This window comes from Oculina patagonica, chromosome 13 (genome assembly GCF_052425735.1).
Source record: "Oculina patagonica isolate OP01 chromosome 13, crgOcupat, whole genome shotgun sequence".
NCBI lineage: Eukaryota > Metazoa > Cnidaria > Anthozoa > Scleractinia > Oculinidae > Oculina > Oculina patagonica.
Genome location: NC_135770.1, coordinates 18,691,164 through 18,705,060, shown reverse-complemented (window position 1 = coordinate 18,705,060; position 13,897 = coordinate 18,691,164). Strand labels below are relative to the sequence as shown.

Here is a 13,897-nt window from a genome sequence, read left to right as displayed (position 1 = left end):
TTTACTGGTCGCCCGTCGTATTCTTGTGTCGTTCTTTCTGGGGGTGTGGCGGACTTCTTTCGGCTCGGCGTCTCTCTTCCGCCTCCCCTTTCTTTCCTTTCCCTGGCTCTGGTTTGTGCTCCCCCGCACTAGATCTCGGTGTGTGCTGCGTCGGTCGCTCGGAGATTTCCGGGGGCACATTCCTCTACTTGGGTGGTGCCTCCCGATGGGGGGGCGAGGGTATCCGCGCTACCTCACACTGCACGTCGGACCGATGGGTGCAGACACTCCTAGGTCAGTCTCGACGTCTTCGCCCATCTTGTTCTCTTTCTTTTCCTTCTCCCCTCTCCTCCCGTCTCTCCCTTCTCCGCGCGCTCTTGTGCACTCCGCTTCTCGCGTCGGGCTCCAGGCGGTGCCGGGCGGCCTGGGGGTCACTGCTGGGGTTCCGGTCTTCACCTTCTTTCCCCTGATGTCTGGCCCTCGCTGCTTCTTTCGGGGGCCGTGCTTCTCTTGGGGCGCGTCGGGCGCTGAGGGGGGTCGGGGGGCGCAGGCTGGGGGGGCTGTGGGGCCCTCTCTCTGGGGCGGCCTGTGGGGGGTGTGTGGGGTCTCGTCTCTTCCTCTCTCGCCTTCCGACTATGTGCGCCTTCTTTTTGTGTGCGGGGGGGCGGGCGGATCGATCTGGGCGGCATATGGCGGGGGACGGTGCACGGGGGGGCAGAGTCGGGTCGCCCCGTCGCCGGGCAGTGCACCTACGGCACACGTAACAGAACACTCGGTTGGGCTTGGCCCGAGGGTCGGAGCACGGGCGGCGTCTAGTGGAGTTCAGGGGGTCCGGTTCCACTAGGTGTTAGAGCAGTTGAGTCTTGAGCGTCTTGGTGCTGGCGATCTCCGGGGGAGAAAGTTCATCTGGTTCTCCTCCTCGGGCAGTTTTTTATCTTCGAGGCTGTTCCATTATTTTGATTTTCCGCATTTGTTGTCTTTCTTCGTCCCTTTTCCCCCCTTCTCTTCTTCTTTTCTTTTTTTTTGTGGGCTTTTTTGTTCTTGCCGACGACTCCGCTTCTTTTTTCCTTCGCTGTCGTTTTTTTTTTGGGAGGATCAGGTGGCAGGTCGCAGGACGGTGATGGCAAACTTCGCTTTGCTCGGGCGCTGCCAAACTACAGTTTTTCTCCTGGCAGCGCGCGCGCCCGCGGCTGATTCGTGGGATCTTGGCCTGGGGGAGGGCTCTGCAGGCAGGCAGTGTGGGGTCGCCGCGACATCTCGAATATAGGTCATGGGTCTCGTGGCATGGTCCGTTAGAACTTTGTGACCTCTATGGATAGGATTGTGGGTCTTCCGGGACTCCTATGTGGACTCGACATCTCGCGGTTGTTCGACTTTCTCTACGTTACAGATCAGTATAGATGGACGGTCGAGACCCTTCTTCGGCGCATGCGTTTAGTATCAACAACATAAAATTGAATGGAGCAGAACGGCAGTGCTTTTTATCGTATACATAAGATCAGCAGTCAAAGCAAATTAAAGTGATGATTTTTTTTTTTTTTTTTTTTTTTGGGGGGGGGGGGTACTTTTCTTGCATACTTTATTTTTATGCGATTTACTCATAACAGATGAGCTGGGTGGAAAACATTTAAACAAACTACTATTTTAATTTCTCGGACTGTCCCAACCTTTTGGGATATATATCGATATGATTCTTTTGTCTGAGCACGTTTGACTGTGTATTTGCTTCGTCAGTCAAGTTTTATTTTTTTGCGCCGGTAAAACGTAGCATAATTGTCGTTGCCCTTACTTATGCATTCTTACTCTACTGCAGTCTACGAAACGATCGCTCAGTTGGCGTTTATTTTGTGGAGCAGTTAACTACATGAAGCATCTAGGGCGGAATTACGGTAATAAGCTTTTGTCTTCTTGTCGCGGGGTTATTGGGTATGCACTGTTGTTAAGCTTCGGGAAGTACGTAAAAATAAAATAATTTTTGTATGCTGTGCGCTTGTTGAGGTATTACATAAAATGTCACCCACCTACCTCCTGAGGCTGGATTCGGCCCCTGCGAGTTGTCAGTCGCTCTGATTTTCGTGTTTTTCACGTTTTCTTCCTTTTACGAATATCGACGGGTTGAGATATACGGAGGAATTCAGTCATTCATTTTTTACCTCGGAAAACTCAGTGGACTCGAGGAGTGGTTAAAAAACATTGGTTGCTTCGTCTGTCGTTGAGAGATATCGCCTACATGAACTAATTGAGGTGCTCTAATCTTGCTGTTCTGGCCCAAAAAATTATTGCTGTTTATGATAGAGGAAAGGTAAGAGCACTTATCTGTGGTATCCATGATTTCTGCAGTTATAGTTGTGTGTTCTACGGGAACTCGAAAATGGGCAAAATCTTGCTCATTCGAAAATGTAAAAGTAGGTGTTTAAAACGTGGACGGTGTAGACTTACCTGTGCTTATTTCGTACATTTCTGGATTTTTACAAGTAGTTCTATGTTGTTTATGCCACACAGAAAATAAAAATTCCGTTCGTTTAATTTTGTAGTTTATAGTGGTTTTCAAATTTGGGTCAAATTTACTGGTAAATCTAGGCCCTGATGGGGTGATAAATAGTGGACCTCGTATCTCCTATACAAAAACGATTGAGGAGCCAAGTTTAGTATATTTATTCATAGTCCACCTAACCTATTTATGGTGTTAGTATGAAGCAAATTGGCCGACCCCCATCTTTCGGTTTTTTGTAAAATTGCCTGGTTTTCTCAGTCAATGACTGTTAAAAATACTGTACAAGTATCCAAAGAGAATGAAAGTTCTTATGAAAAGAAGGAGAAGAAAGCTCGTTCCAAAAATGGAAAAAAAAAATGCACAGACAAGACCCAGCTACCGTTCCCCCCACCCTACCGCTCAAAAAATCTATTAGTGCCCAGTTTTCTCAGAGCGGGATTTTCAAAATGGCGGGAGACATTGTGAGTGTAGGTTTTGATGGAATATTGGAGCCGGCCAGTCCGTCATTACAGAATTGCATTAAATTTTCAAGTAGCGGAAGATTATTCAGCGTCTTGTGTGACTTTGGAGTCGTCTGTATTTGTGAGTTGACAGGTAAGCTACGCGTTTTCGACTTCAGTTCTCACTTCTGGATAAAATTATGAAACTTGATGGCCTGCAGACTTTGAATGAAGAAGAGTTCAACTCGATTGTCGATGCTATGATTTGATTAAACGTCTTATAATGAGTAAAGGTTTGTACAGTATAGCGTTTTCATTTGAAAGATAGAAGGCATAACGTATTGATGTACACTCACTAGTTCGTTTCGTTCACGTGGGACGGCGTTCGAATTCGTCTGCGCTATTAGGTGGAAGAGGGAGTGAGGAGTCATATCGCCTATTATGTTTCCTTCCCCGGCCCGGTCATTGGGGCGGAGTAGGGGTCATCTTAATAAAGTTTTGTGAGTTCATATTTTCAAATAAAGAAAATTAAGTAAACAAAAAGAAGAAAAAACAGCTTTTTTTCCCTATGGGGCATGTCCAAACATCAGTTCATCATTTAACCTTGCCACTTGTGGAGGGAGGGGAATGTGTAGCCTGCAAAAGCAGACACTATTTGTGGCTGTCTTTACTTTTCAGTGGAGAAAAGTGACAGCTTGAAATACGTCTGCATTCGCAGGCTAGGGAATGTATAGGCACAAAATGAAACATATGGTGTGACATTTTGTGGGGAAATCACAAGCATTAATGCTCTTTATTTATCATTGCACAGTTAATTAGGTTAGCAGGCAGATAAAGAGCCTACTATGTGAATATATTGCCCAATGTCGTCGTCATCCTCATCATTATTATAATTTTTTATTTGTTTGTTTGTTTGTTTTTGTGTATTTATCTATTTTATTTTCAATTTTTTTTATTTTTTATGATATCCTAGAGATTGGTGATAGCTTTAAGGTTGTCTTAGTTAAAAGACTCGCATACAGCAAAGGTGAACTACTTGAGGGACATGCCTGGTCTAGTGATGATCAAATTTTTGCTGTGGCTGGATGCAAGATCTATCTTTCTAAAGTAAGCATTTCATCTTTCTAAAGTAAGCATTCCATGTGATAATAGTGCCTAAATAGACTTAAATTAGTGTCTTCAATCATGGCACTGGGTTGGCAAATCTGTCAGCATCATGTAAATTGCATGTCATCATATGTTCTCAGCGATGGACTAGCATCCCTCCAAGGGGATGGAGAAGTAATCCTAGTTGCTTAATGCTACTGAAACCGGGATAAGCTCCAGTGGTATGGGCCATGACTTGACTCAACGCACTGACTTTACAAACATGCATGCTTACCTTAATTTATCTCCATGTACATCCAGTAACTAGGTAGTCTCCTTTAGTGCAGACATTTTGCATTTCTTAGTAGCTTGAGCTTTTCATAGCACATGCAGTTAGTTACACCTTTTTTTTAAGTTGATCCTTGAGGCATTTTATTATTTATTGTTGGTGCATGTACTGACAGTATAACTGTCCTGTCCTGTATATGTATATCAGGTCTGTCAAGGATTTTCCAGCCTCTATACCATCCCCTTGTATCACATGCCAAAAGACATCTCCCTGATCTTGAGTGACTGTTCATCCGTCCAGAAGGTAAGTTAACATTAAACGCAAATTGGACATGACTCAATTTTCTTGTAGGGTGACTGATAGGCTGTGAAATTTGGCAACTTAAATATTGTACACACGTATAATCACCACTGGTAACTTTTTTGGGTTACTTCTGGCCTGGGGTACTTAATATAAAAAATCCAGGAAATATTGAAGAAGAAATAAACAAATACTTATAATGCAGGTTGGTAAATTCCAGCATCTACTAGAATTTACCTTAGCCCAGGCCACCCTTGTGATTAAAGTCTGATTCCCTTAGGGCCAAAATGTGGCCCTCGAGACATCCTCTATGGTCATGTTACATACATGTAGTACTCGGTTTTTGAGCTAATAAAGATATGTCTGATAAAATAGTGTTTTTCTTTTTCATGTTCCTAAAATTATCACTATTTGCTCATAACTTAATTTGCAAATTTACCAAACATTTTTCCCAGGCCTAAGACCCACCACCCTTGTACTTGTGTCAATAGTGTACAGTCATACTATCTGCAAACGGGAAAAGTTAGCATCACACTTATATTCAATTTAACACTAATTACTCAGGCTAGGTTATCGGTCTAGAGTAGTCTAATGCTGTGTACAGTAGCTAGTCATTGCTTTAGAAACCTGTAGAAATAAGAACAAAATATACTTTAATTGGCAACTTGTGTAAATTTTGTTTTTGGTTTTGCAGGTGTATAGTTTAGCTGTTGCTGGTCCAAATGGAGTGGAACTGTATCAAATGGAGTTAGCAGACAGCTTTAAAATGGTAATAATAATGTATGTACACAAAAGCAGTTTAGACTATTTGAATCCATACTAAAACAGTCTCTCATTGTTACATTAGGGTTGTTCCTCGTCACTCCATTCAGATCTTGCCATTGCATTGGTGGAATTTTCTCCTGATAAACAGTACTTGGCTGTGGTATGACAGTTTTATTTGACATAAAAAAACAAAAATCAGTGGAGGGCATATTAAGCTATTAACTACATGTAGTACACTTATGCCGGATTTCCACTCTCGCGTAATCTTTTATGTGTGCGAAAAAATTTAGAGACAATGTACAGTATGAACGACTTGCGTAAACGTGTACATGTAAGTCGTTCATACATTGTCTCTAATTTTTTTCATGCACGTAAACTTACACGTAAATTATTACGCGTCAGTGGAAATCCACCTTAAGTGAGAAAATTGATAAGCAGAAAAAGCTAAATCAAATGGGACATGTAATTTATTTAATTAATAAACAAAATAACATTTTTAAGAGAATTATCTAGTAGCCTATTAAAAAATATATTTGCAATTGTACATTTTTTTGTACATAATTTGTGGAATTAATATTAAGTACTTTTTTTAAGTCAGACTTAATTAATTTATGAATATTTGTTTATTTGCTTGTAGGCTGCCCTTGATGGCCATTTTGGTATCTGGACTGTCTCAAGCTTGGACACTGACCAAAAAGGTAATAAATTGAAGTTAATAACAGACAGCCAGACAGGATTCCCTTTTCTGGCAAAAAAAAAAATTGATTAAATTCTCTTGTGGTTCATTTGTCTCAAAAGCCCCTGGCATTCATGTCTTTTTGTATGGCTCACAACTCAAATAATATTTGTTTTGCATATCTGCAGAGTTTTGGTATGTTCACCTTAAAACTGTTCGCATCACCAGCATGGAATTTTCACCAGACAGCAGCATGGTGGCTGTGGCAGGCTGGGAGGGGTCCTGGCATGTGTACAGAAAGGTATTCTTTATGATAAGCCCCTGTAAGGTGACTGAATCGATCTCCTTAAAGAAAAAATCTTAGTTGGCATCTCCTAGCTACAAAAGAATTGGCTTCACAAACTCAAACACTGCAATTTTATTCCTGATTTCTCGAACCAAGTAATCTGCCTGTCACTATACATCTATTGCTTTACTTAATTAGCCTATTCTTCAAAAACTATTGTTACATTTATGACAAAATTAATAGTCAAAAGACTGGGACAGACACAATGCCGATTGCAATTTTTTTTTTATATAATTATTTTATTTTAACAAACTACCAACTACAGTGACTGCGAAGGCATTGATAAGGAGTATGACTACTCTCTTTTAAAAAAACCCTTAATATTTGCATATAATTATCTATAACCTCATGAAACGGTCAGTGTGTGTCTATGTTTTAGACAGTTCAGAATGAAAGGTTGACGTGGAAAGAATTTCACCATGGTACAAGCATTGATAGAGTGTCTGGTGATCTACCTGGTTCCCTCATAAGCTGGTCTCCAGATAACAGATTTGTGAGGCAAGTAAATTTAAAAAAAAAAAAACGAGTTAAAAGCTAAAAATAGCAAAAGTGCACGGTAATTCCAGTCAATAAACAAAAGCCATTTGCAGTTCATTCAACGATACTGACATTAAAAACGCATGTAACCATGCATGAATGTTCTTCACGGTCTTCTCTGGAATTGAATTATCCAAATCTTCTTCCGAAACTTTGGAGAAACGAAAAATCGAAAAATCGCCACCATTTTGAAGATAACCTCAAGCCACTGCACACTTATAGAGTGCGATAGCTTGTATGACCAATCAGATTAAAGCATTTGTATTAGAAGTATACTAGTTGAACTCTACTAAATACTGCTAGTTTCTTGTGTATAAAAAAGAGTACCGTATTTTCTCAATTAAACGCCCCCGGTGTTTATTTCAAACTAGGCACCATAGATCCGGCGTTTATTTGAATGGTGCAGTTTATTCGAGCAAAATGTTTATTAGACAAGGGTTTTTAATAATTATTTGTGACATAAATGTATGTTGCCATCATACCTAAAGCATATTACGCTTTGAATAAATACCTGAAAGGCTTACTTACCACTTTACCTTCGACCCGGCGTTTATTCGGGCCCTGGCGTTTAATCGAGAAAATACGGTAAGCAAATATTTAAGACGTTAACTTACGCCTAAGCTATTAAGCCATTTATAATTATATCCCCAAAAGTAAAAGAGTTTTTCATCTGATGCCCCCTCCCCACAATGTCATCAGTGGGTGAGATTGTTTTTATAAGCCAACCGGTGCAGATACTGTCATGATATACCAGTGACCATAAATAATTTGCAGCAGTTTTTCAACTATAAGTGTCGTAAAACAAAACCAGAACAGTTACCATGTCCAATTACAACAAAAGTGAAAGGACATGCGACAATCAACCAAGGAGAATTCAACACAAATACTTGTTAATAAGTGACATACAATGAAACCAGCGCTAAGCGCAGGGAAATGCCAGTCAACAAGCCGTTGGTGCCTGAGATTGGTTTTCCATCTGACACTCTAAATGAAAAGAGATCTGACTAAAAGAAATGCTTTAAAGTGCATATGAAGCGAAATCAACTTTTGTTTATTTCGAAAGTTCTGTATGTTTAAGACACTATCCCAAAGTTTGAACCTTATCAAGAAAAAACTCGCAATTTTATAAGGCCTGAAAGTTGCGCTATTTTGCCCTCAAAATTGTCCTTCAAATCGCGCGGTCAAAATGGGCTGATGACGTATTGTTGTGGACAAGATTCTTGGAATCAACATGGCGGAAAGAGGGAAACTAAGGTAAACTGCGAAGAGGAGAAAGATATTGCGTGGCTGGTGCCCCAAATAGTCTAAGTTGTACAAATTCCCTTAGTTACCTTGTTATGAGCGACTAAAGTGTGATCAAGCTGTCCACAACAATACGTCACAAGCGCATAAACTCGCCCCAGTCTTCTGGACATTTTTAAACAGAAAATAAGGCTTTTTGCAGCGCCGAAATCACGACCAAATTTTATTTTTTAAGAGTTAAAACTTTGCAGTTGTTTTATTAACATATTGAAGGATAAAATTGTGCAAAAAAAATTTCGCTTCATATGCACTTTAAGCAATCAATAAGAAAAACGTAGAAAAAAATAGTAGATGTGACTGCAAAGGTTAAACGTTTATTTGAAGTGTTTTATACTCTTTTCAGGATAACTCAGTGTGATGACAAGATATCTTGTTTGTCGATGTTTGACACTCAAACTTCAGTCACTACAGGAATTCCTCTTGATGGTATTGTGAAGGGAATAGCAAGTTCCAGGTATATTTGGTCACTTGTCATCATTTTCATCGTCATCGTTATCATCATCATCATCATCATCATCATCATCATCATCAATAACATCTTATCTTCTTATCGTATTTCCTTTCATTTCTGTCAATCTTGAACCGTTCTTTAGCTTTACAGCAAGTCATGTTGATCTCACTAAGGTCCTTATAAATGCTTCTCCGGTTATGTTCATAGGTTTGCCACATTTTTGTGTGCCTTGTGGCACAGTGAACTAACCAGTCTTTATTTATTTACTTTATATTTCCCTGGCACATTTATAAACTTCGCTGGCGTTGTATGTCAGTAAGTCAATTATTCAAATTTTAACAATATGGCTGACGATGCTTTACCAATGTCCTGTCTCTTGTGATAGACAAATGTCAGGAGACTACAGCCTCTGTTTCTTGAGATCAAAGCAGTGTTTTGCAGTGAAGTGGCCAATTACCCAGCCTGGTAAGTGAATTTGTTGTATGTGGAGTATGTTATCATGTGCACACGGCTAAAAGTGCACAGTTTTATCAGTGAACTTGCGAGAAGGACTTGAAGTGTCAATTGTCTTCTATAAAAATATACCATATACGTAAGTGGCTGCTGCTGCAATAGGGTCAGGTAATAGATGTACCTTTTTCAATAAGGTTTAAATCAATACATTACTACAAGAAATGTTTGACAGTCGAGCCTGACACTGAAAAAGAACCAAAAAAATAGAACTTAGAAGACTTACCCCACTACTGACACCGTTCGATTTTTATCTAATTACGGGAATTTTGTTTTCAACCCACTAAACAGCCTCAGTCAAGACCACCTCTTCTCATGAACAAGAAACAAGACTTCTTTTTCAAGAATCCTTAGAGGGATCTTTGCTTGTAGAACGTTCAGTTCAAGGGGGAGTTACTTTGCAATGGAAAAGGACTCCCCAAGAAAGCCTTGCCTTGCTAAAGAAGATAACTAAACGGGTATCAGAAATCACTGAAGGTTATCCGTCATCTAAAATGGAGCGATGTGGACCAAATGTACGTGAAACAATTATTGACAGTGAAGCAGTTAAGCAGGAATCAAGGAGTGTACAGTGCAGTCAAGATGAATTCTTGAGGGCAGATGTTTTGAAGCAAGATGAAGATAGCGTTAAATCACTTGCTGACTGCAGACATGGAAATACCAGTCGTAATGTTATAAAATCAGTAAAAGTTTCTGAAAATAAGGATCTGTGCAGCGTTCGGTTAAAAACAAATGGTCAGCTTCTCGAGAAAAACGGAGATACACATGAACAAGATATCTCGAGAAATATCGGTCAAATAAGCAATGTGCCAACAGTTTCAGAGAAGGATGCTCTCGGATGTGCAGAGAGTTTTCTTGATTCCTCAGGATCATCCACAAAAGAACTTGACGTGGAGTCAAATGGAAAATCTAGTGTTACTTCCAGGTATTCAAATGACGTTTTGTCTATAGAAGCGCCATTTCTTAATCCGAGACTCCTTCAAAAGTCTGGTACAGAAAGTTTGTCTCCGGTAACAAATAATACTGTCAAACTGTTAATCTCATCAAGTTATGTCATAGTGGCCATCTTGCCTCTGATGGCTTATGTGTATAACCACGAAAAGAAAGAATGGAAAAGTTTGCTGTTTCCCTGTGCGGTCGACAACTGCTGTATCACACAAGGTAAGGCCCTGTTTATACGTTTTTCACAATCATTCGAATTTAATTGGGACGAAATTAATTCAAGGACCATTTAGCAATTAAATTCGACGATTGTGCGACGTAAAAATCGAATTAGTTTCGTCTGGTTAATTAAATTCGTCCTAGACGTTGTATCCGTCTTGGTAGGACGGATAAAATATAGATAGCGCGTCTTCACTTTAGACGTCGCACAACAGACGCATCGAATTAAATGCATACATTATCATAATGTATCTCCATTGAGCCCGTGGTAGATTCGAGGAAAGTTTCGTTCATGTCGCATGCGCATCTATAGGCGTCTTCTCGCGTTTTTCGCACGTATATATATCGTTGTGGAGGAAAACCTTGCCGTCCGCTTGCATAAATTGCAACAGGACCACAACATATTCATACATAGCTTGTGGGAGAAGTGTGTGTGTTCGGTTTGCTGAAGAAAATGAAACGGTGGGATGGAAGGCAAACAAAAGTGTTGGTCACTGTTTGCAGTGTGCTCCTGGGACTTCTCGGGACGAATCCTACAAAGATGACCACACCAAGTCCAAAAAATTCAGAAATAGTGTATAAGTAGTCACCTCTACCTAGCCTGAACAGACAAATTGCAAGCCTACATTCAGGCGAAACGGGAATTTCAACATTCGACGTCGCAGCTGCCTTCTCCGCTGTCTTTCTGGCCATGTTGTTTTTGTTAAATCTGCGCGCTCCGAAAAATTTCGCGGTCTCCCGTTAATTTTGGCGGGAATTATCCCCGCCAATGGTCAGAAGTGCTGAAGACTCGGGCGAGATTAAATTCGGTTGAATTAAATTCGACGTCTAAATCAGGCGGCAATTAACGTCGACATTTAATTTAATTTGAATTAAATTCGTCTGAATTAAATTCGACGTATAAACAGGGCCAAAGTGTTTAATGGCGAAGCAAACATAGGAGTATAGCGAAGAGCCCAACCTCGTTTTCTCCCCGCCCCCAAGAGCGAGAGAAAAACGTTTCGAAACGACCCACGGCAGTGTTGATCGAAATATGGAATTGTATGTTATCTCTTCTTATCCTAATTTTCATGCATTCCCAGCACTGCATGAGTTGTAGTCAGTGTTACTTTTTTGTAGTTACTTAGCTATCATAATTTGAACTTTTTTAGATAAATACCTTGTGCTTCTGACGAATGAAGGCGGACTCAAGATTTGGTGTTTGCAGAGCATGACAATGTTGTACTGTTCAAACGACCTTGTTTGTGGCACAAAGAGTGACTTCGAAAGGTAATATTTGGGTTTACACACTAAATAACCTCGCTTTTAGAAAACTGTTCGCTTCTCAGAACAGATAATGTCCGTGGACAAATATTAGTGCATATTTTCGCGCGAAATATATGTTGCTATTCATTTAACCGATATTTAAACTTTCCTTTGGTGTCTCTAGCTAATGTCTTTACTGTATTCTACATCTTTAACTGTTATGTTGTACTTTTATACCAAGGTGCATCATGTCAGGAAATCCATTTGAGCCTCAGTGTAGCATCCTTAAGCTGGACAAGACTGGTGGAGGAGAAGTTATGCATATTGTCTTTCAGCCAAGTAAGTCTGAAAATAAGGCTCTGCCTCAACCACCAATGACATGAATGTTCTTTATCGCAACAGCTAAGCACAAAAACCTTTAGTTAAAGGGACTATGTCACGGATTTCAAGAGATTTTTAAAACAGCCCAAATTTGTGTCGTAGGAAACCTTAACATAATGGTCCATTTTTATTAACAAGTGCTATTTTAGAGCACTTAAAATATTTAAAAGCGCATTGGCTGCGGATGGCTCGGATGGAAGTGTAAGCCAACGTGTTCAAGTTGTATCCACGCGCCTTTAAAAAAATCGATATTTATAGCCGAAGTTTAATTTCTATCCCCAAATAAAGGTTACTGATACCTTCCGTTAAATGTTCAAAGACAATGTTTTTCATAGGTAAATGTTCCTATATGCCACTTTTTTCAGAACAGTTTGGACCAAAAAACTGCGAAGTCCCCGTGACATAGTCCCTGTAAAGGTACTCATCATTTTATTTGCACCACTTCAACTGTATCGTAAATGCACAACTCGGTGCTGAGTTCGCAGAGGAAACGTTCAGATCTCAGTGTGTTTGTATAACAATTATCTACATGTCACTGTGAGATTTGTTGTTTTATAATTTCAGATGACGGTGGTTCCAGGGTGTCTGTGAAACGTTTACTAGTGTGTTACCCAGGCCTAGTGAGTCACAGCTGCGCAAGTCACTTATGCGGGTCTGTCGGTCACCTGATCATCTTCAAACAAAGCCAATATTCTGAGGATGGTGACACGAAGCTTAGCCAAGAATACAAAGGGTCGTCTCTTGAGAAATGGATTGTTGTAGTCCCAGGTACTAACGATAGTACATAAAACATAATACATGATGGCGCATTTTGTTATTTTCTGCCTTCCCTTCCGCCCCTCGCGGCCTTTTTGTTTCGTGTCAATTTGTTTTATTTATTAGTAGACCTCAACTTCCTCTCATCCCGCTAATGAACAACAACAACAAAATTATTCGGTCAATATTTCTACATCTGGATCTCACGCTTGGTCAATGACAGCTCTATCTTATGAGCCTGTGGCACTATCGTCCATTTGTAGCATGACATCAAGAAGGTTTAAAACTGTCTAAAAATGATGGTTTGATTTTGAAGAACATAAATACTGTCAAATGTCAGGAACCCAACGATGACAAGGATGGAAAACGTAAGAAACGGTTACATAACATAACATAACATAAAACTTTATTTATCCTCGAATTTAATATAGCTAAGACAAGCTAGTTTCTTCGAGAAACAAGTGAAATATATATTAAAAAATAAAAATAAAATAAGTAAAATAGAAGAACATAAATAAAATAGGTTACAATCTCCTGATTTTCATTAAAACGGGGTTTGCGTGGCATTAATTCATTTACCCATCCCTCCCTTTCTCCCTCCGTCCTTCCCTCCCTCCCTCCATCCCCCCATCCCCCCGCCTTCCTTTCCACCTTTCTTCCCGTCTTCTCTCCTGCCCTCTATTCCTCCCTCCATCCTTCGTGCCTTCCTTTCCACCTCCCCTTCCGCCCGCCCGCCCGCCCTCCCCCCATAACGCCCTACCGCCCTTTTCTTCCTTTTTTTTCCTTTTATTTTAATGCCTGTGTCAATGCAATTGCTCGCGGGAAACGTTTGTTTCCTCTCTTTACAGATGCAACATGTATTTTATTTTCTTAACTGTAACAATTCTTACATCATATTTTTAGCTTTTCGTTATTTTTATTTGATTTTTATTATTATTTCTTTTCTTTTAGAGCTTCATATAAGTAGGACATTTCTTGAGGAGTCAAAATTTTCCTTGGAGCAATTTATTATCCGTTATCATAGCGCTCTGAATCAACTGGACAATTTAGCAACAATTTGACTAGACATAGTGTTTAGCTTTAACTGGACAAGTCTTGTGAGTATCACATGAAAGCACAGGACCGTCAATTTTAGTGTTTTTCAAAAATGGTTTTTCTATTGTAATTTAACATTCAATA

At 40.1% G+C, this 13,897-nt stretch overlaps 1 protein-coding gene across 1 annotated transcript; it reads left to right on the top strand.

Moving 5' to 3' along the window:
• The first annotated feature begins 2,819 nt into the window (after positions 1–2,819).
• On the top strand, positions 2,820–13,809 carry LOC144634554 (uncharacterized). The gene is made up of 15 exons (XM_078493551.1): positions 2,820–3,067; positions 3,887–4,020; positions 4,496–4,591; positions 5,283–5,357; positions 5,436–5,513; positions 5,991–6,051; positions 6,218–6,330; positions 6,755–6,873; positions 8,558–8,668; positions 9,051–9,130; positions 9,467–10,336; positions 11,488–11,605; positions 11,823–11,920; positions 12,527–12,730; positions 13,670–13,809. Exons 1-15 carry the CDS (start codon positions 2,830–2,832, stop codon positions 13,777–13,779), a joined length of 2,505 nt encoding a protein of 834 aa, XP_078349677.1. The 5' UTR covers positions 2,820–2,829; the 3' UTR covers positions 13,780–13,809.
• The last annotated feature ends 88 nt before the right edge of the window (positions 13,810–13,897 follow it).

Coding starts and splice junctions, on each gene's coding strand:
- LOC144634554 (XM_078493551.1), top strand. CDS start 2,830: ATGCACAGACAAGACCCAGCTACCGTTCCCCCCACCCTACCGCTCAAA. Junction 5,358..5,435: donor TAGCAGACAGCTTTAAAATG/GTAATAATAATG, acceptor TTGTTACATTAG/GGTTGTTCCTCGTCACTCCA. Junction 6,874..8,557: donor CCAGATAACAGATTTGTGAG/GCAAGTAAATTT, acceptor TACTCTTTTCAG/GATAACTCAGTGTGATGACA.